General features: G+C 37.9%; 1 protein-coding gene and 1 long non-coding RNA gene across 2 annotated transcripts in view; both read left to right on the top strand.

The window, feature by feature from the left end:
• LOC136697077 (uncharacterized) overlaps positions 1–23211 on the top strand; it is a 245903-nt gene that overhangs the window by 162450 nt on the left and 60242 nt on the right. The gene's annotated exons all lie outside the window — the stretch shown is intronic.
• The window catches only part of sorcs3b (sortilin related VPS10 domain containing receptor 3b), a 158896-nt gene that overhangs the window by 103188 nt on the left and 32497 nt on the right, over positions 1–23211 (top strand). Inside the window, exons 14-19 of the mRNA XM_066671900.1 lie at positions 1080–1187; positions 1531–1648; positions 5747–5880; positions 17918–18031; positions 18256–18427; positions 22986–23172. Of these exons, the coding sequence (XP_066527997.1) occupies positions 1080–1187; positions 1531–1648; positions 5747–5880; positions 17918–18031; positions 18256–18427; positions 22986–23172 (833 nt within the window). The remainder of the gene's footprint in view (positions 1–1079; positions 1188–1530; positions 1649–5746; positions 5881–17917; positions 18032–18255; positions 18428–22985; positions 23173–23211) is intronic.

Below are 23211 nucleotides of genomic sequence, written 5' to 3'. Positions count from 1 at the left end.
TTATGTGGAATGTCACCTTATGGGCTCTGTAGGGTGGTAAATAATTTTACATATTTTGATATAGAAATTAAAACAGTTGTGGATAAGAGGATATGGTCAGGATATGGACTGCAAATATACCATTTGTTTTTTAGATGATTTCCTATGAGCTTTGGTTTGCTCAAGTCAATTTTAAGGATTTATTTATATATTTTGTTTCATAAATGTCACTCCTCAGCACTGTTAGTGAGCAGATGCGTCTGATCGTGAACAACAACAGAATTTCTTACCATATCAAACACTTGGAGTGCTTTTAGGAGTTTGAGTGTGTGTGTGTATGTGTCTTTGGTGTGCTTTGTAGTCATGTGGGCTTTTAACCCAGCTCTGCAGTCCAGTGTCTACAACAGGGGGCTTTTTTGGCTTCATGCACACACACACACACACACACACACACACACAGACACACACACAGCTTTGATATATTGTGCTATGGAGGTTGTGTTGTTGTCGGACTCCATTAGTGAAGCTGTGTTGGAGTTCATCTTTGACCCTCAGTCTTCAGAAAATATCCAAAACCCCCTTCTTTTGCACACTCTGATCTCAACCAAGCTTCACACATTAGCCCAACAGAGTAACTGTCTCTTTGATACACACATGCAGACACATGCTACACACACCAACCTCTGAACTCATTGTCACTAAAGCTCTTAATAAATGAAACTTATTTGCTGCAGTATCAGCTTATAATCAAACTGGCAATATGGTTGAGCTTTGCGCCTGGAGAAGAGAGCGAGGAGGCAAACAGATCTGTCTACTGATTTGAAACTGTATTATAGTTCCCATTTTAAATGCTTGGTGTCAGTAATACAGATTGCTCCCTTAACATTGCTATAAAACTCTGATTGCTTTCAGCCACATTAACGGCTGATTCTGGATTAGTTCTGCATCAGCTTGTAACAGTAGTTTACTGGTCATGATTTTATAAATCTGTTTTGGTTAGGGATGATTGGTTTCAATTTTCTTTTGTAGTAAGCATAATGTAAGCAATGTATCCCACATGACCCACCTGTGTGTGTGTGTGTGTGTGTGTGTGTGTGTAGGATAAGTATGGATGAAGGACGACACTGGGACAGATTCAGTTTTTCCTCCACTCCTCTATTTGTGGACGGAGTTCTGATGGAGCAAGACACACAGAATTACATTATCACGTAAGAAAATACACACACACTCACAGAAAGAGAGAGAGAGAGAGAGAGAGAGAGAGAGAGAGAGAGAGAGAGAGAGAGAGAGAAACACACTGTAACTCAATGTTGTACAACTCTATATTCCTTTATATTACTGTAAGTCAATGTTGTGAAATTTTGGATTATTCTGTAGATCTCTGATCTACTGAAAAATAAGAGGAAAAAAATCTTTAAAATTCTGTAACCCTGTAACCCTCCTTTGCACTCCTTCACAATTCTGTACTATAGGTTTGTGGACTAGCATTCATTAATACTCTGCTTAAGATGCAGTAACACTGTTTTGCTGTTCTGTTGTTCTGTGTTTCAGGTTTTTCGGTCACTTCAGCTATCTCTCTGATTGGCAGCTGGTGAAGATTGATTACAGCCCTTTATTCAGGAGAAGGTGCACTGAAGGAGACTTTCAAACATGGCAGCTACACAACAAGGTTATACAGCATAGACACACTATTACTGCTTGTCTTATAACTCTTAATTCTATTCCTATTGATTACTATAAGAGCGATTCAATATATATACACCATATGGTCAAAAGATTGTGAATAAGATATTCATTCAGAATGAGAGTTTGTCACTATTTTGAAGCAGTAACAGCTTATCTTCTTCCAGGGTTGATTTTAGACTAGATGTTGGAACACTGCTGTGATGAGTGGGTTGCGTTCAGGTACAGTAAGTTAAATAAGGTTGGGCATTGATGTTGGATCACAGTTTTGGATCATTGTACATTTACATTGTTATGTACTTTTAGAGCATTTGTCAGCTGCTCTGAGAACGAATTATAAGAAATAGGAATATAGAATTATTATTGTCAGAAAATCTCTAGTGGTACCCCAAAGGAACATAATCAGTATATTTTAATTAGGGAACATAATTTTACTTTTTCTATTGTAACTGATTTTAAAATTGTGTTGATTTTATTTCAACATATATGATGTTCTTTTATTTTACACAGTTGTATAATGAAAGATTACAAATATTCTGGAGACAAGAATGTAATGTACAGTTAGGGAACAAAACTGGACTTGGACTGTTGTACATTTAATGGTACAGTTACACTTTTTGTTCCTTTGATGACAATAATGTACCTCTACCACACCCTTTTTTCTGAGAGTGTAGTATACAGGTGTCAATGTTCACACCTTAAAAGATAAATAAAGTAATTAAACATTTCAGAAGTGCAATACCACAAAAGAATAATTGCTGATACCTGGGAAAGACAAAGATAGTAGTCCAGTTCCAGACATTTTAAGAAAAATCTAGGTGTTTAATAAGAGCAGGATTAATGGACCCTTAAATACAGCACAATGTGTTGAGTTATAAGCCTGCCTTTGAAGATAGCAAGGAACTCTACTGTTTGGATTTGCAGTGAAAGTTCCACCGTCTGGGAGCAAAGACAGAGATAAGTCTTGATTATTGTATCCAACACAAATTGAAGCATGATGTCTCAAGTCATGCTTTACTTGAAAGAGACAGGCACAGATTGGGTTTTGACCATTGCTATTCCATCATGTAGAGGGTGGTCCATTCTTGTCTTTGTAGGCAGGCCCCAGGGTTTCACATTTGGAACACAGCAGTGGAGTAACCTAAGTGAACTTCGTAAGATGGAGACCAGTCACAATGCAGATTTCTGGATGAGCTGCAGAGGCCTGAAGAGCCGTAGAAGAAGTCCATTGAGGAGCGAATTGCAAAATGACAAGAGACTAAACAATTGCATGGGTGGCCTCCTGAGAGAGAGAGAGAAAGGGTCAAATTATTAGTAAGTTGTAGATTAGAAACATGCATGACCAAGTCAGGTTTGAAACTCTTGCAGAACAGATCACCCAGAGTTACGCCAAGGCTGTGTGTTCCTACAGACAGTGACCAGAGAGCTCTCAAAGGCTAATGGTATCCGAATATGGCATTTGATCAAGGTGAGAACCAGCTGTTTATGGGATGTACAGCAGCTGTCTGGGGTTCAGCTTCAAGTGATGTACAAGCATCCATGAAGTGATGTCAGCCAGGCAAAATGAGATACGACGGAAAACCTGAGTGTCAGAAGGGAGAAGATATTACATCACCATGAGAGCAAGGGTAAAGACAAGTGACCCAGCATTAGTGTTGTCACAATACCAAAATTATAACTTTCGATACGATACCTTCCTTAATATCTTGATAACGATATTGAAATGATATCATGGTAAAAACCTAAAACATCAGGAAATGTAATGTACTTTCCCTACAAGCTGAGGGTGGTTGGCAAAATCGCTGGTATCTGCTTGTTAAGTGTGACGCCACATGTGAGGTTTCTGGGTCCAATCGGGCCTTCGGTCCCACATCACACATTTAAAAGACGTGTGTACTGTTTGAATAAAGTTAAATGCCTCAATCAATTATGTGATCTCAGTTCAAGAGTTCAGAAAAAGGAATAAATTCAAAATAAAAGGAAGCAAACATGTTTTAGCAGTACTTTTTGCACATCCGCAGCTCATTCTGACCTGTGTGAGCTGCAGTGCGGGCTGACTGTGCTACTCCATCTCTGGAGCAGAAGAGCCGCGTCGAGGGATCTATCGGTCAGGCCCAGTGTTCTAACAAGTTGTACTACCAGCGATTCTCTTTTATAAAACGTAGCTTAGGTTTGTACAGAAAGTCACTGGTGCTAGTCGGGTTTTTTGTTTTTTAAATAACGCGCTAGAAGGTCTAAAACGTTGATAAAACTAGCGGCAACATCATTAAGGGAGGGAGAGGAGGAAAAACGCTCAGTACCAATTTAAATGACAAAGTATTGAGATACTTTTCTAGTATCTGTATACCATGCAACACTACACAGCACTGAGCACTGAGGGACACCTGTGTAGAGTCTGTATGGAATGAATGTAGATCTTAATAGCACATGTGCAAAATAACAACTCACCCTAACCCCAACCCATTTTTAAATGTAAGAATTACAATTACTTATTTATTTAATGTAACAAGTTGGAGTAAAGCGCGTAATGTTTAAGGAGGCTGTGCGCAACTATATGGGTTTATAAACACACTATCGCCAAACCTGTCTCCCCACCACTTCCCTTTACAATATTTCAGGAAAAAAACACACACTCACGTGAAATAAGACAAATTCAGCAGTTGTCTTCCCTCGCTGATTTATAATACGTGTCTAAATGTTGCCGAGTTCCAGGCCGTCTTGCTGAGCTTATGAACAGTGGAGATATGTAACCAACTCAGAGCCAAGCACAGCCCCAGAACTACACACAAACGGAGCATGTTCCTGTCATATTTCCTATTATGAAAATTTGTAAATTACCCCGTCCAGCTCCACTGGGCGAAAATGCTGTATTTGAGGCTCTGAGCTCTTTCTTGAGTTACTGGACCTCGACACGCCCATGGACGAAGCCACAATTCGCGATGAAGAACCTACTCTTCTTTGGTTCCAGGTGGAAACAAAATTTTCTGGCTCGCGAACTAGTTTATGTCGGTGTAAACGCACCAAACGTTTCCAAATTTAGTTCACAAACTGGAACTGTGCCTGTTCCTCATTGGTGGAAAAGCTCTTATGTGAAATATGGCTAAACTAACAACAGATGGTGTAGTAGTGGCACCTTAAGTTCTCTCTGTGAAATATGGCTGAACTAACAGCAGAAGTTGAAATAAAGTTCCTACGCGTGCATCTGCGTTTCAACATTAAAAGTTAATCTTCTATGCCTCTTCTAGGTCAGCCTGGTAGGCAGTCAGGCAATAACACAATATTGGTGATAGTTACTGAACTGTGTCTTAAATGTGTCCTAAATTAATTTGAACATTAAGTGTGTAAACATTATTCAGGTAATAAAAGCTCATCTTTTGGTTCTCAGATTGGCTAGTTGGTCCAGTTCTTGCTGCATGCTTAGATGGAACAACACAAAAACATTTTCAAAAGATATTCTCATTGAACCATCACTGGATTAGGAACACCTACATTGTATCTACACTCACAGTCAATTTTATCAGCTCCTTTGCCCATACAGGAGCACTTTGTAGTTATACAATTAAAGACTCTAGTTCATCTGTTTCTTTGTATACTATCTCATCCCCATTTCACCCTGCTCTTCAGTGGTCAGGACCCCAGAGGACCACAACAGAGCAGGTAAGATCTGGATGGTGGATCATTCTCAGCGCTGCAGTGACACTGAATTAGTGCTGGTGTAATCCTCCAATACTTCATCAGTGGACACAAAATGCTGCTAACAGGATGATGTTGACTGGATAATTTTGGTTGATTGACTATTCACAGTCTAGCACTGGCACTGAGGGCTTTATAAACTCTAGCAGCATGGCTGTGTCTGATCCACTCCTACCAGCACAATACACACGCATACACATCACCTCCACATCACTGCGGCGCTGTGAATCATCCACCACCCAAATCATACTTGCTTTGTGATGGTCAGGTTTGGGGCCTGGCTATTGAAGAGCAGGGTGAAACGGGGATAAGAAAGTAAGATAAGAAGTGATCATTTAGTTTAGATAAATCAATTAAATATGAAATATGTGTGTGTGTGTTTTTGTGGTAGGGTGAAGTGTGTGTTATGGGGCAGAAGCAGGTGTTCCTGAAGAGGAGGCCAAACGTGCAGTGTGCAGTTGGAGTGAATTTTCCAAGAGTCGTTTCCACAGAATCCTGCATCTGCACACTCTATGACTTTGAATGGTGAGAGACACACACACACACTTATTTACATAATGAAAATGTTAAGACAATATATACGACTTTATTGAAAAAAATTCTCCCCCAGGTATCCCCTGGGTTATAAGGATAGTCACAAGACACAAGATACCTGTATTGTCAGGGTACAAGTATAAAATGTGTCAAATAAAATGTGTGCAAGCCTGTAGATTTCTAAATAGAATAAGCTATAAAGTATAATGAGAATTTAAAAATTTCGAAATATGAATACATCGAAACAGAAATGAATAAATTGCTAGACAACCAACACAAACTGCAGCAACAGATGCGGTAATGTCATTGAATTTCCATCTACAAGGTGGACCAGTGATGTAGGAGTGTCTAACAGAGTGGACAGTGAGTGGACAGAGGGTTTAAAAACTCCAGCAGCACTGCTGTGTCAGATCTACCATCACCATATCATTGTCAGTGCAGCTGAAAATGATCCACCACCCAAATCATACCTGCTCTGTGGGGGTGGTCTTACGGATGTTCAGACAAGAACAATGTGAAATGGAGTATATACATATATAAATCTGTACAAACATAGCTGCAATGTGTATGGTTATGTAATGTAGGGGTGAGAATCTGGCATAATATGCTAATATGTGCATACAGGACTATATAGTGCTTGCCAGACAGCAGGATGAAACTGAAATAGCTGGGGTGGGACAGATTGGCAGATTTCATTTTCACTTTTGGGGCTGCAGCAAATTTTGTAGATTTATTAGAGTAATGAAAGCCGCGAGCTAGGGATCCTGTGGACCGTTTTAGAGCCGTCCTATTCTCAGAGCTGCAGCCAGTTGACCAGCAATTGTTGTGGGAGCTATTTCTTTCTTCAGACTCCTCAAGCCTCTGAAGACATTTCTTGGCCGCCAATGTTGGGCCGCTGGATCAAAAAAGATCTTGCTATGGACTCCAAGGATTCTGAAGCTCGCTGTTGATGATAATGGGATGGTGATTGCTGCATCTCCATCTCTTTAAGTCCAGCAACAGTTCTGTTGTTTTCTTTGACAATAAATTTTTTGTCATGGCTCCATCTCCCCAGGTTCTTGACTTCTCGGTAGGTGAACTCATCATGTGAAGACGTGTTTGTGCCAACTGAACGGAACATGAACGTCCACATTTCTGTATTTTTACACTCCACATGTCTGTCAACATACTCAGGGTCAAGGGGAGAACAAAGCTGGTGGAGAACATGCCTGCCATACAAAGGTGTTTGCACATGTGACATTAATGGAGTTTTATGAGTTTAGATTCCATTCCATTCCATTGTTTTCTTTATACAATTCTTGAAGACTAGAACTGTTATGACAGAAAAATAGTCATTAGGGATGGGCAGTATCCAAATTTATCATATCATCATATTGTATCAAAATATTATTACACTATATGGTATTAATGTGGGGTGGTGTTGGATGTGGAAGGTGCACTCTCTGGCTGTATTGAGACTGTATATATTGACTAGTGCTGGAGGAACATTCATTCATTCATTATCTATAACTGCTTATCTAGTTCAGGGTCTGGGTCTAGAGCCTACCTGGAATCATTGGGCGCAAGGCGAGAATACACCCTGGGTGGGGTCCAAAATTTGCATTGTACCTCATTTTCATTTGGTCAAATCAGTTCCCACTTCATAACTAGGGGTCAAACCATTTGATAATCCATAGTCAGAGACCTCACTGCTGTCTGTTTTGGAGCGAGTTAGCTAAAGCAGGTTAGTTAACACTGCTGTCAGCTGTGTTGTGCAAAGCTTCATGACACCTCTGGGAACTCTACACATCCAGACCAGTGGATTAGTTGGAGTTGATGTGGCTTAGGGCCCATCTCACTTTTTAAGTGCTCAACAACAATACCAATCATGGAGTCTCCAGTGTTGCCAGCTTGGTGATGGATTGGTTGTTTTCCCTGTCGATCTGTGCCCAAGTTCTTCTGTTCATGAGGGAGAGATGAGTTAGCTGTGGAGGTTGGACAGGTGTTTTTGTCATTGTGGACTGTGATGGAATTAATTCCCTGCCACAAACACTTGCAGTCTGAGCTGATAAAGTGATCCACTATTAACATTTTGAAGCAGCACTTTGCCTTACTAATGGCTTTCCTCACATTGAACCTGTCTGTTTTATTAGCCTCTGATTCTCTTATAGATAAAGCATCATCACATACCTCTGTTCATCCACTGATCCCTGCTCGGATATATGTGAATACTCGTGGTGGTCCTGAGTGTATTCCCATTTAAGCATATACCAGTAGTGAGTCAGCCATGTAGTTTAATCCAGGGGCATTTCTTGACTACATGTTGTACTGGGGCACACACAGATAGTGCTGCATCCTTGTACCTGCCAATCAGTTATATGGGCTTAAATGTGCCTCTAGAAAAAGCCTGTTAAACATTAAAGAGATGAAGTAATTTAACATTACAGTGGGCCCTATTCTGCCCTGAATGTGAAACGAAGAACAAATGAACGCTAAAGGGATTGTTATTATTGCATTAATTCTGTGCATATGCACTTTCTTGAACAAATGAGAACAAAAAAAAAAAACATTATAAATCGTGTTAGTTTTGCACCAGTTGCCATATGTCCTCTGACATATACATGGGGTACACTGAAATGTGACAGATTTGTGTAATTCGATACCTTCTGCAGTTCCTAATTTAATAGTTTTTTTTGGGTGGTTTTACATGCTCTTACCATTATGTTATGTGACCTGGAAATACTGACTGTTTGCTTTAGTGGTGTATTATATATTTTTGTTAGATTACACTGTTATAAGTGACCATAACCAAAATATATATTACTATGAGCAATAAATACCTTGTCTGTTGCGTAACTGACTTTCCGTGAAATATTTATGAATGTCCATTACTTTGTGCAAAACAAAAATATTATAGAAACTCTGACTGAAAATGTTAGCTACGCAAGCATTTGGAAAAACGCTGTAGAATTATGGCAAATGTAATATCTGTAGATTGTGTGCCGTGTCCTGTAATTCTGTTTAGCAGTTCATGGTAAAATTCACTTTTAAACTTAGAAAGAATTTAGTGGGATACAGCAACATTTTACTGGTGCCCGGGCCTCAGTAAATTGGGGCTAATGATGCCCCTGGTTCAATCACAGTTCCTTTAGGCCAGACTAATCTGCAACATATGCTATGTCAGGAACAAAGAAATGTGATCAGACTGGCCCAGGTTGGGTAAGGAAATACTAAGTAAGCATTCACTACATAGCGATAAATTTGTTCCAGTATGTTGTTTCTTCTGATTGGAAATTAAAAAAACAAATTTACAAATTTTTGAATGTACAGACAATGTTCAAACATTGTCCATTGCTATAATAAACACTGCATCAGGACAAGAGGTTAGCAGTCTTTACAGTGTTGTGCAATTTAGTCAATGTTAGCTAAGCATCAACTTGTCGTGGTATAAAAACTTTCCCTCTCAATAGATTAAAAGGTTTGCACTTAAGCATTTAATTGCAAAATTGTATAATTAATGTAAATTTATATACATACACACTTCACTTCCTTTTCCAATACAAGAATCAGAAGTCCAATCTGAAAATAAAGAGACTAGACCACTAATATGTTAGCTGCTTTAAGAGTGTTAACATTCAGCCAGGTTTTGGTAAAAAAAACATGTTGCAGTAATAGAAGTGAAAGCCTCATGCTACTTTCAAATGCAATTCAAGTGACAGTTTTCTCCAAGGTCCAACTCTTTCCCCTGACTTGGTGGCGTTCATAAGTTTTGTGTGGGAAGTTAAAAAAAACATGAATGCTTCCAAGATTTCTTGCCATGTCATGTTGATATTAGCCTTTGAACATAAATATAGCAAAAAACATGTGTTCACTGTAGATATTTAAAAGCGTCATTAATCTTAGAATTAAGTACAGGTCATTAAGTACACATTATTATTTGATATTTTATTCTTGATACACACTTCTCCTTGTTGAAAATTGTGTTTACATCACAACTCAGACAGTTTATGCCCTCACTATTTAGTGCACTATTTTGGGGTTCGGCCATTTTGTAGTACTGTCCAAAAACAAGTGGAAAATTTTCAGTGCACTTAAACAATCCCACAGTGCAACACAAAAAAGTAGTGTATAGCCCATGTACACTAACAGATATTAATAGATAGCAGATAAAATAATGCACTGCCCTGTTTGGTAAAATCCCACATGAAGTAGTGTCTGAAATCGTTCAGTACCCTCCCTAGTACTAGTGTACTATAAAGTGAGACATGTAGGGAATTGTAAAGGAGCCATTTTGGACACAGGGTTAGTTGTATGAGCTAGCTAGTAAATAAAACTGCTTAAAATAAAATAGGACAGCATGGAGGCACAGTAGGCAGTCGTGTGTAATGACAGACTTCCAAACAGGTGTTAGGAACCAAGTGCAGGTTTAATGAGACACAATCAGTAACAATAACAAGCCAGGTCAAAACCCTGAGATCAGTCCAAAAGAACCATGCAAACAAGCCAAAACTTAATCCAAAACACAGTAGGCAAACAGCAGAAACAGGAGGTCAGTACACTTGCTAGACAAAGGGTTTTATACAAAATTGTGGACACCAGTCTCTGACCAGTCTTAACATTATGGTGAGAGCGACCTCTGGTGGTGTGGAGGGTTATTGACAGCAGATGTGTCATTGTGCCCACACACAACTCCATTGTCTGGGCCCTAGGTTCGACCTTTGCCTTGGGTCATTGTGAGGATTTTTTTTTATGTTAACTACATGACTGTTGGGGTTTCCTCTGGTTACCTCCCAAAAGAAAAAAGCATATGTTGATAGGTGGATTGGCTGTGCAAATTTATCCACAGCTGTGAGTATGTGAGTGACTTGGTGAGAGTTGCCTTGATAGACTGGTACCCTGTTTTCTCTCCTCTACCCAGGTACACTTTTGATTCACTGCAAACCCTATCAGGATGAAGCAGTTATAGAAGAAGAATGACTGAATTAATGACTAAAAGATGGAGTGGAGTGCTCTAGGCAGGTTTTTTCTGCACTTTGAGTAGCAGGACAGAAGATGATTTGGCTAAATGATAGTATGTAAATGATAAACTGAAGTAGGCCAAGAACCGACCTCTGAGGCATTCCTTTAGCTACAGGGAAACTGGATAATGAAGCCATATGGTACCAAGTAATAGATGAATAAGTTGGCACTTTCTTGGGTAACAGGGGTAGTATACAATTTGGCTAAGGGGTAATAAATTACAATAAACAGAAGATAACAGGAACAAGAACAAATGCTCTGGATACTGGTTTTGAAATAATGGAATAATTGAAAGAGTATAGAGTTAGTACTTGTTTATTTTGTGTTGCATTTAGTATCAAGTGATAGTTACACTGACACCGTGATGCTAAAAGATGCTACATTTTTATGCAGCCTTTCAGACTTCTAAATTATTGTTCCATGATTAGATATTATTTGTAGACTCTCTTCTATTGTGCTATATTTTTGAGCAACTAGAAAATTAAAAGAATCTGAAATATGTATTTTTTTAATTATCATTGTAATCTTTGTCTCATATTGTTTAATGTTTTTTTTTCGACATCTCTGGTTAATAGCTGTTGTTCTCTGTTTCCATATTATTCCCAAGAGGTATTCTTTAGATGGTGTTAATTTTAGGTTAATTTCTCTTGAAGTGGTCTTTAATTATTTCTTCAGTTTATCTAGACATTATTACTTTCTGTATATTGCCAATAGTTTCCTCAATAGACACATTGCTTATTATTTAGATTTATTTATTTCTGATTTAAAACCTCTGGAACATTTCTGTATGATTTTGTTTGCATTCGGCCATAGGAACAGGTACAGATGTTGAATGATGAGTTCTGGATAACAAACTCCATTTAAACTCATCCTAAATGTACTGAGCACTATAGAACATGGTCCCAGTGCTCACAAGCTTTATGCCCCTCTAACCAACGCCTAGCAGTGGACTTATGAAATCCTATTGCAGAGAGACACATTTCTTTTCATGCCTTCTATAGAGTTGTTCAGTTTTTTGTGCACAACTGAAAATTTGTGGCCACAGTGAGATCTTAAATTTAAATCTCATTTCCAGAAAGGTTGGGATGCTGTGCAAACTGTAAATAAAAACAGAATACAAAACATGTAAAACCTATTTATAATAATTATAATATAATTTATGAAAATTAAAAATCTCTGAAAAGCACAAGGTCTGGATGGCAGCATATTGCTTTAAAACCTGTATATATATCGTTCAGAATTAACAGTGTTAACAGCCTTTACAGATGTGCAAGTCATCCATGCCATCATGGATGCTGGCTTTTAAGCTGTGCACTTATAACAAGCTAGATGGTCCCTCTTCTCTTTAGCCTGGAGGACACGGTATTCATGATTTCCAAAAAGAGTTTCAACTTTGGACCACAGGACACTTTTCCAATTTCCTCAGTCCATCATAAAACAAGCTTATGCTCAGGGAAGGCAGCAGTATTTCTTGATCCTGTTTATATACGGTTTCTCCTTTGCATTATAGATTTGTATTGTTTTTATGAATGCTGTAATGATGTGTTCACAAACATGTGGCTAATTAACAAAATTAAATTTTCGGACCAATTCCCATGCCACTCTTTTTTCGCATGACACCCTTTTATTTCTTTGATATGCTTTGACATAGCCACCTTCCCATTGGAAAAACCTGCACTTGATCCAGTATGGCAGCTTTCAAGATGGTGGCCCTGTTCCCAGCATAGCCTTAAACAGGAGTCACGAATAAGCAGACCCAGATGCTGTCCTATTCGGTCCTATACCTGTAACTGATTAACTCTTAAAAGCTGTTTGATTTTGAACAGTGTGTTTTAATTGGTATGGTTCTTCTAGTCATTACGGTTAAGGTTTAGCAGTCCAGGAAACTCACAGACTAATCGCATGCATTTCTGCATATTACTCATGAAGCTACTCAGCCAATCAAATCTGTGCTTTATGATGAGCACTGTGACTCACGTGTCCTGGAGCCAATTAAAATAGGGACATGATAAAAGCTCTTTTGGGACGACAGTGTGGTGTGATTAATTAAAATCATACACAAGATAAGATGTAAAATATCCTATGCCAATCCATTAGAGCTTCACATAGGGCCCACCACACTCTCTTCCTACCTGCAGCCAACAAAATTCCTGTTGAATCCTACACCTCAACACTAAAGTTGCTGTATAGTAAAACCAGAAACTACAATAAGAAGGAATGGTTGCCAGTTGAAATATTCTCATAACACTGAACATGGATTCTATTTACAGGTAAAGTTTCATTCTTCAGCTTAAAGAGCCAATTAGTTTGCTGTTAACAGATAAAGTCCCACCCTCCAGCAATAAGAGCCAGATCAGATTGCTGGCTATGGAACTAGTAAAGTCCACTTCAACTACAAGAAAAGTAATTAAGGTTTTTTTTTTCAAAACCATTGCTTTATTTGTAAATTTTTGCTTGAAAAAAGAAAAGGACATTTTATTTAGAGTTTTTGTTATTTATAATTATTTATAAATCTTGTTGAAATATATTGAAATGTATTTGAAAGTGTAATATGATTTGATATTCAATTTTTAACCACATAAAATTTTGCTGTAACTACAAGGCTACTTCACTGATCATAATGCAAGTTATACATTATGTTGTGGTCCTTGGCTTGAAAAAAATTTCTTTGAATCGACCTTAATGAATTTTAATTGGTCTAAAAATAAGCCCCCTCACACATAATTTGCTGGGGTATTCAGAGAAAAGGGTGCCCTGTGACTTTTGACTCATGCAGTATTTTGTCAAAAACAATACAATTTCCCAGCTTCAACATTTATAGACTTTTAATTACATTTATTTAAATTCCAATTAAACGCAGCATTTAAAAAATTTGTATATTGTTGCATTATGTTTTATTCACATTTTGCATCCAAAATTTTTGTAGCTGAGTTGCAGCTGAAGGGACTCATTAGGAGTATCCAAATATTTCTTGACATAATCAACTGTACTCATTTTGACTCAAATACCTAAATATCTAGTATATATCAGCAGAATTTAGTTATTTTTTGGAATTCTATGACTGTGTGCTTTAGCGTGTCACACAAGCTCCTGATGAGTGCCATCTGCTCATAAGCAAATTACTTGCCTGAATGAGAAGCATGAGAAATTACCACAGTGTCAAATGATTAATTATGTCTAAATGAATAAGTAATGAGCATTTAAATGGAAGATAAATGTGGCACTGATCCCATTAGCCCAGCGGAGCAGTGGGTTAGCTCTGAATTAACAACACGCTAACACCTCACTAATGTGCCACAAACACAAAGTAATCAACTCAGATCACTGCTGTCCTGAGATCAGTTTCTATGGTTCAGTTTAGTGGCTAAAGCTGGGTATATTGTAGTGTTCCAGTAACAAAGGAACAAAGTCACAAAGACAATTAGTTGCTATCTGAAACAACAGTGAGGAAAACAGGGCTGTACAGAATCCTTTGGTGCAGATAGCACTGGTGCTACTAAAGCTTAAACAATAGCGCCGAGATATATAAAATATGTCATAATAATATTAATAATATTAACAACAATAATAATAATAATTATAGTTACTTTCACATATTATTATGTTTATTATAGAATATTTTGTTGTACAGCAGGTACTGTCGCAGTCACACAGCTCCAGGGACCTCCACTGTGGGTTCAAGTCCCGCTCCGGGTGACTGTCTGTGAGGAGTTTGGTGTGTTCTCCCCGTGTCTGTGTGGGTTTGCTCCTATTTCCTCTCACAGTCCAAAAACACACGTTGGTAGGTGGATTGGCGACTCAAAAGTGTCAATAGGTGTGAGTGTGTGTGTTGCTCTGTGAAGGACTGACCCACCCTCCAAGGTGTGTTCCTGCTTTGTACCCAATGATTCCAGGTAGGCTCTGGAACCACCGTGACCCTGAACTGGATAAGTGGTTACAGAGAATGAATTATAGAATATTTTTGAAGAGACAGAAATATTTTAATAATTGTGACTGGTTTTGTTTTAATTGATATTTTGGAAGGTTGGACATTGTCCAAGATCCCAGCAGTTGAATGTGGATGGTTGATTTTTATTATTGTTGGAAGTTGCAAAATGGGTTTGAGAGTTCAGCTCTTTAGTTTAATGATATAAGAGAAAAAGAGTGTTTTTTCTTGAAAGTGTTTTGAACAATTTCATGTTGTATGTTTTGTAGAATGCTTGAGTGATTTGTGGTGGTGGAATATGTATGGGTATTTCTTCTTGCTGAATAACCCCAGATCCCCCAGAAAGTCTCTCTGGTCCTCATTTGGTTTCTGTTCAGTTTGAAATGGTCATTGCTGCTCAGTTATTTGGCCTGTAAGCCATTCTGATGTGTTAGGGATAAGTCCCATAGAGGTTCAGAAAGAAAGAAAGAAAGAAAGAAAATAATTAATAATCCACAAAACCAAATTTGTAAAGCCAAGCATGGTCAATTATGTCAACAGTTTAAAAATGATTTTTCCATTTTGAACCATCCATTATGGGATAAATTACTTTTATAAATAGAGTGTTCAAGTAAGAGCTTTCTTGCGATAAAAATAGTTAATGTTAATAAGGAACACTCAATGGAGTATACAATTATTTTTTATATAATTAAATATTCTGTTTACAAAACCAATTGTAGTATTCTTGGCATAAAAAAACATTGCTCTTTTACAGATGTTGATTTTTCAGTTACAACAGCTTTTCCACTGCATGGAACCTACTCGACTCGATTCAGCTGTACTCTGCTTTTTTGCTGTTACCATTAGGCACATTTGGTCTCTGGTACTTGGAATCAAGAACTTTTTTAGTTATTTCTCACTCATGGTTCCAAGCGAGTGAGATAGGGTCTAAATGTGACATGTAAACCTTGTAGTGAGTGCTGACTGGCAAAAACCTTGAGTGCTGACTGGCAAAATGCAGACACAAATTAGTCATTTGTAATATCTCCAAGCTACAGTAGAAAACCCATTTGTTTGTATCCAACTCACAACACCAGCTAGTTAAACTGCTTTTTTTTCTGTATTTTGATTTTTTGAAGAAATAAAAATACCCCCTGGATTTGAGGGGGATGAAAGAATATAGCGAGAGCCAGATGGTGCAACAAGAAATGAAAAAAAAAGACTGTCTGAACTCAAAATAAAATATTTAAAAAAAAGACAAATACACTATGAATAAACAGCACTTAATGTCACCGCTGTCTGCTATTGTGGTTTCCAAAGCCTACCATTCTTGGTACTTCATGCCAAAACTAAAACTAAAATGTTTTGGCATGTGGAAATCTGTACATCAATTTTATTGTTATATATAACCTGTGAGATATATCAACACTATGTCTACGTTGTATGATGTTAAAGAAATAAAGTTTGATACATATGTAAAGACAACATTATTTTAAAGGTTTATTATTATTTTTTTAAATTATTTATTACATTTTTCTTCTACAAAACTGATAAAGCTACGTGGTCATGGGAGTTGTCTATGGTCATGGTTACACCACTGTCAGTCACCCCAAAGTACAACCCACTGTAAAAAGAATCCAGGATTCTTATGTAGTGCTTGAAGCTGTGCGATCTAATGGGGGTTGGTAAAGTTCTTAAGATATTTGGAACCAAAAGGTTCTTATAACATCACCAAAAAAACACACTTCTACCACTACGGTTTCCTAATAACCACCCCTCTTTAATAATCAAATCCATGAAACTTTTTATTCCGTTTAGAATGTTCTACTTAGCATTCCAGTGATGTTTATAATGTGTCTTAATGAGATCAGTTTGTTGTCACATATCTGAAAGTACACAGTTAAAATTGTTATAATTTTTCTTGCTAAGTTCATATCTGCAGTCCTCCCTACAGATATTTTTTCATCCTCTCACTGTTTGATGGTGAAATACCCATGTGCCCTTTTCCACAAGCATCTTTATAGGTTCTTTTTTTTTTCATTTTCAGTCATTTTCTGATTTATGAAGGGCAGGAACCTTTCGTCTGCTTTGGTTTGTGAGTTTTTCTGACCTTCCTCAAGTTAATAGACAAGTAGGGCACTTTGAAATGTTACTCAAAAAATGGCAAATTTAACCATGACAGATATATCAATGCTCATGGAAAAATCATTCTATTTAGTTATTTTTTAAATAAAATCTAATGACTGCCAGTAATATTCAAAGTAGAGAAAAATAGCTGAATTATAACTTTCCTTACAGCAAATGAAAGGTATGAAATGAAATGAAATTGATTTATATCCAGGAAATAAACTTCATTTTAAAGCTTTCATTTTATATTTTAAGGTTTTATTTAATTTGACTTACATTAATATTATGATTAATTTACTGATTAATAATATTTCACAGATTATTTTTATACTTTTTAGATAAGCTGTCTATTTTTATCTAATTACCATCTCTGTAAAAATGAAGCAGAATTTTAAAGATAATATATGCCATTTCACTTCCATTTCTGTTGTGACCAAGCTGCATCCAGTAATTTTGGGATGAGTTTGAGTGGTGTCCGTGGTCCAATAATCATCATCCAACATCAGTACCTCGCCACAGCCAGGGTTCTCCATGACTAAATGCCATAACAATGTTACATACTGGTCCAGTCTTCAATTAATAATATTCTTGATATCGTAGGAACCTTTAAATTTGTACACAAACTGTTGGCCAAATAGTGTATCTTTCTCTGCTTTCTTCAATAATCCTTTGCATTGCAGAGTTTTATGACTATAAAAAATGAATTATCTGTGAAGGATGTTATGAAAATATTGTGTTTATATTACAGAAATAATACGCATCTCTCAAAAAACACTCTTCTGCAGATGACTGTTCATGAAAACAGACATAAGGGCAAAATATTCTTAGCTATGAACCTTTCAAAATCAAATCATAATCAAAATACACCCTCTTGGTATATTTCCACCCCTCCAACATCTGTTTACTGAAGCTTACAGTGAGGAATAAACATAGGAATTTGTTAAGTTAGATGAATGATGTGTCATTATTTAACAATTCGTTGGGCTTTTTCCTCTGCAGTGATTATGGCTTTGAGCGGCAGATGAGTGGGAGGTGTATGCCTGCATTCTGGCATGACACACACACACCTGTACACGCCTGCAGTCAAGGACACACCTACCTCAATAGCACCGGGTAATACACATGCACACACACACACAAATATAACTGTACATGAACATATACACATAATGCACACATATCTATGCACACTTGTAACCAAGGACACCTACCAAAACCATACCAAGTAATCACAGACACTCAGACACACACACACCTTCATAGCGGGGGATATTTTAATAATTATAATGAATGTTATGAGTATTTATTAATCTTTGTGTGCATGTCTGTATGTGTAGGTACAGGAGAGTACACTCTAATAACTGCAATGAGGGCCTGAAGGAGGCTCTCAGCCCCCGACTGCAGCAGTGTGAAGAAACTCCACCCAGCGGCCTGCAGCTCCAAACCAGCAACACACTGCTAACAGCTAACCTCGGCACTAACGTCACCTTCAGAGTCACCCTACAGCACGTGAGTGTATACATACACACACAAACACACACACACACACACACACACACACACATTAATAAACTGCTCACATTCAGTCTCAGTGGTCAGCGGTAGTACACAGATTTGCTGTTAAGTTGATTTATATCCTGTCACTTCAAGGTTAACCTCATACCTTGGTTTTAACTTGTGTAGCTTGGTGATTTACTCTATTTGTTCTTTTGACCAGCAATGTCATCAAATTGAAGTGAAGGTTGGTAGCCCATACTGATGGTCTCTGTCCAGAATAGACTACTACTTAAAAGGTCATATGAATTATTAATTATAGTTTTCAGTATTCCTAAGACACACAGATAGTATACTACTCTGATATAGATCTGGCTGATTTAGCAAAAAACACATATTTCAGCATGTAGCCCAATCTACTTCATACAAGCAAACATAGTACCTGAACATCAGAGCACGCAGATCTACTGAAGCTAAGGAGGTTTGGGCCTAGAAGGTATGGAAGATCCTCTTGGAAAGCTTGAGTGGCTGCTTGAAGTGCTGTTGGTGGGTCTGAGTGCACTGATGTACTTAACTGTACTGAACAAATGGTGCCACATGTTGGAAGAGACATAAAACTGGTCTTGACTCTCTGAGGTCATAAAATACCCACTGGTATGTGCTTAGTCAGGGTAGACATACACTTGCTGTTTGGCCATGCGCTCGCATACACAATCATCTGTGTCATGTACGTAACAGTTCACATACATGCATAGGTGCTACGCTTGTAACTGGAGGCTCCCTCCTCTCTTCTTTACTAAAATATTGATGTGTGGGAGGGCATAATAACAGGGATAGGCTGCCATCACATCAAGCATGTGTTTACAGTATATTGGTTGTGCTTGAGCTGATTTATGACAGGTGTATGGTGTGTCAAATTTCTGTTCTGGGTCTTTAAGTAAAAGGCCAAATGTACATTTAAGAGAGCCACAGGGAGGGGGCGCTGTGGGAGCTCACGGACTGGTGATGTTGTACTCTGAAAATGAGTTTCAAATCAGAAAGTGTGTAATAGGGAAACTCCTGTTTTCCATTTTCCCCATCTCAGTACGAAACTGAACAGCCTACAACACAGATCTCCATTCTCAAGAAGAGTTCTTGGAGGCCGATGCGAACAAAACATCAGTCAATAGCATTCACTGACAGAAATGACACTGACCCTGCCCTCAGATTGCTTGACTCATGCATAGAGAGGAGCCAAGTGAATTTAGTTTGGCACATTGGTACAAGTATAATTTCTTCCCGCGCAAGAGTAATTTACATTATGTGAGGTGGATTTAAACACTTGCAATTGTAGGCCTTGTTCTCCTCGTGCAAAATGGTTTTACATGCTCATGATTATAATATGCTCACTCAAAATGTCTACATACACACACAGACTTGAGGCACAAAAATAATACCATAGAAAGTCTTTTGTTGTTGTGTGCTAAACGACAAGTGCCTGTTAGCTGGTCAGCTATGCTTTTAAACAGGGTAGAACCGTCTTATTCCGCTTACTTTTAAACTTTTCTGTTCCTCCAGCACCAGTTGCTGAAATTTGCTCTCTCAGAAATGGTTTTTTTATTGTCAACACATGTAAAAGCCCATGACTCACAAGGCTCACGCAGCCCAACAGTGCACACCCACCCCACCACGGTAATATTGTATAATGTGCTAAGACTTTGAGACTATATTACAGTAATCGTTCAGACTTTTAGGCAAGGAAAACTACCTTATTAAACATTTAGTCAAATCAGTGAAATTATTTAGACAGAGTCGCAATAAAACATTATCCTCCAAGAATCTGTTTCACTCTAAGAGCGCAGGGAAAGTGTGATCAGATTATTTACCCTGTATACAGAGGGGAAAAATATAAGACAAAGAGAAATCTTTGAAGAAACCCTGAGATGAACTAAGACTCAAAAGGGGAACCTATTGTCCTCAACTCAACACAAAAGCAAGACAAATTTTTGGCATTGTTAACACAAAGGACAAATGAAATGATATATGTTAAGAGCTGAGTTTATTAAACTAAAATACACCAGAGGGAATTTATATATATGTGACCAATTGGCATTGGGGTTCTGTGGTCATAGCTTGTAGCCAAATATCCGTACACCAGTGCTAATATCTCACGTTATAACCCAAACCTCAAGTGTATTACTGCGATTATACCACAGTTTGTTATCACTGTTTATTAATATATTTTAAGATAAAGAAGATGGGGAAAAATGTGTTTGTTTATCAACATTCTGCAAGGTAAAATGGTTCAATTATGTCACACATTCCTCTTTGCCCTTTTCAAAAAACTCTGGATCCTTAACTGATTTCTTTCAGGAGTTTTGAATCTTGGTTCGCTCCAGCAAGCCAGTCCACATTTAAACCAGTTTTGATGGAAACCAAGGCTGCGTTATTTAGTGCTGCTCTGTCTAAATCAGGACAGAGTCAGTTAAACCATGACATTTTATTGACACGGTTTAACCATTGGTTACAGTGGGTTCAAATCATGATACATCAAATGATTCCAAGTCATCTCTATTTAAGATAGAAATAAGTATTTTGTAGAGCACTTCTGGAACATCCCTCAACAAATCACTATGCAGGGTCAGAACTAATTGAGGTATAATAAAGAACAATCTGATGGTGGTAAAAAGTGAAAAGTTACAGATACAGCCCAATCTCAGCTTTCAGCCTGTGGCATTAAGTTGAGACACTCAGGCACATGCAGAAGACTTGATGAGGGTTGAGTAGGAATCTGAAAATCTTTACTCTGCCCCACTGTCATCAACCCTGAATGATTGCGTGCAAGAAGCAGGACACAGCACTGACATCTCAGATTACCACAATTCTCTATGTCAATTAACCCCTAGATCTGCACTTTTTATCTAAACAGAATCTAATTATCAAATGCTTGATTAAATTAAATGTTTTTAACCTAGATTTATTCCTGAACATTGACTGGAAGTTTATTTCAAAGCTTGGGGGCTCTTTCAAAAGGCTCTGCCCCATGCTGTAGGTATAATTCTAGGCACAAAGAGGCAGCTAGCACCTTGTGATCTAAGTATAAACTATGATTTATAATACTAAATCAGTTTGCTCAGGTACAGTAGGTCAAAGCCATTTGCAAATTTATCTGTCAATGGCAGTACCTTCTATTCTGGATTTGACTGGCGCCAATGTTGTGCTGACAGTATTGGTCTAATAGGGTCAAACTTTGTAGTTTGTGCAAGAACTCTAACTGACAACTTAAGTTTATTCAACATTCAGTGCATTTCTTAGCAACATTTTGAAGTTGCAGTCATGATATTCTATTAATATTATTTATTTATCTGTGGAGAAGCTTGGCTGGAAAGAAACCTATGCCCTTAGCCTTTGTCCTCCTTGAACTGCCTTGAGCTGATTTTGACACTGCAAACCGCCAAATGGTTCCAGGCAGTCTAATTTTTTCAATTACATTGTGATCACACAGAATCTATTACTTATATTTCTAGAAGAAGACTTCAAGGGTTTAAAGTTTAAAGTTAAATTTTAAGTTTAAGTTACTTATTTGCCAACAAGTAGGGAAGGGCCAATGATTCAGTATTTACTTTGGAGTCTATGAAGTGATTCATGCAGTTGCAGGAAGCCAGTAAAAGCAGCACAGCAGATGAGTAACATGAGTGAACTTAGGAAGATTTAAGCTACGCTGCAAACTGTAATCTGAAGTAATAGCAAAAAAGACAGAAACAGGAAAAAGCTGGCATAAGACTAATCATTCATTTGGTGCCTAGTTGGTCATTTTCTTGCTGCATGACCAAGTCAGATTAGAATTTTGACCCAAAACTAATTACTTGTCATTTAAAAGCAAACTACATGAAAGTTATCATGGCTTCACCAGAAGATGAGGATAATCTCTGTTCTTTAAAGGCATATTTCATGATTGTAATTAAAACACACTTTTATACAAATTTAGAAGCTTTTTCCTCACCATTTGCTAGCTCTCCAGTCTGTTTGCATGCTAGAAACTGGTCTAATATGTTTATGAAGCCCCTGGCACGGTCCGGTATGCTAGTCTCGCTCCCTCTCTCTCTCGCTCTCTCTTGCTCTTGCTCTCTCTGCTCATGGCAGAGACATCTGGATTTGTTGTTGACAAATGAAGATTGCTCTATTACTGGTCCATAAGTGGGTAACATACTTAAAGTGCTACAAAACTAAATTATTTATATATTTATATATTTTCTGTGGTAATTCAAACAGTGAATGAAAACTTACAAATTTAATTCAGCCACAAACAAACAACATTTGTTCCAAACAAACATTGAAATCGTTCTACCTTAAAAGACAGGAAGCTTAGAGCTGCGTTTCCCCACAATCGTATACGTCCCCCTTTAACCCAACCTTTGTTCATAATTACACATCTGCATGATGTGTAGGTGTTTGACTTGCAGACACTCTACCTGTCCTCTCCCTGAAACTAGTCTGTCAGAGAAGACTTCACTGCTTCATAGATCTTATGTGCCATCAAGGACTACAGAGTTGTTTATGTGTACTCTGAGTATCTATCAATTTTTCTCTACAGGGTGATTCTATGAGCACAAGTCTGCATTTGGATTTTGGAGATGGGATATCAGTGTCATACTCCAACTTCAGTCGCCTTGGCAGTGGCATCAGACATGTGTACAGAACATCTGGGATATTCCGGGTCACTGCACATGCACAGAATAGCCAAGGCTCAGACCTTACCTCCCTCTATCTACATGTCATAAGTGAGTGTATGCACACACATGCATAGGTTTAATGATGAT

This window comes from Hoplias malabaricus, chromosome 1 (assembly GCF_029633855.1).
Source record: "Hoplias malabaricus isolate fHopMal1 chromosome 1, fHopMal1.hap1, whole genome shotgun sequence".
NCBI classification, from domain to species: domain Eukaryota; kingdom Metazoa; phylum Chordata; class Actinopteri; order Characiformes; family Erythrinidae; genus Hoplias; species Hoplias malabaricus.
The sequence above is the reverse complement of the archived record's forward strand: the minus strand, read 5'-3'. Positions and strand labels throughout refer to the sequence as shown.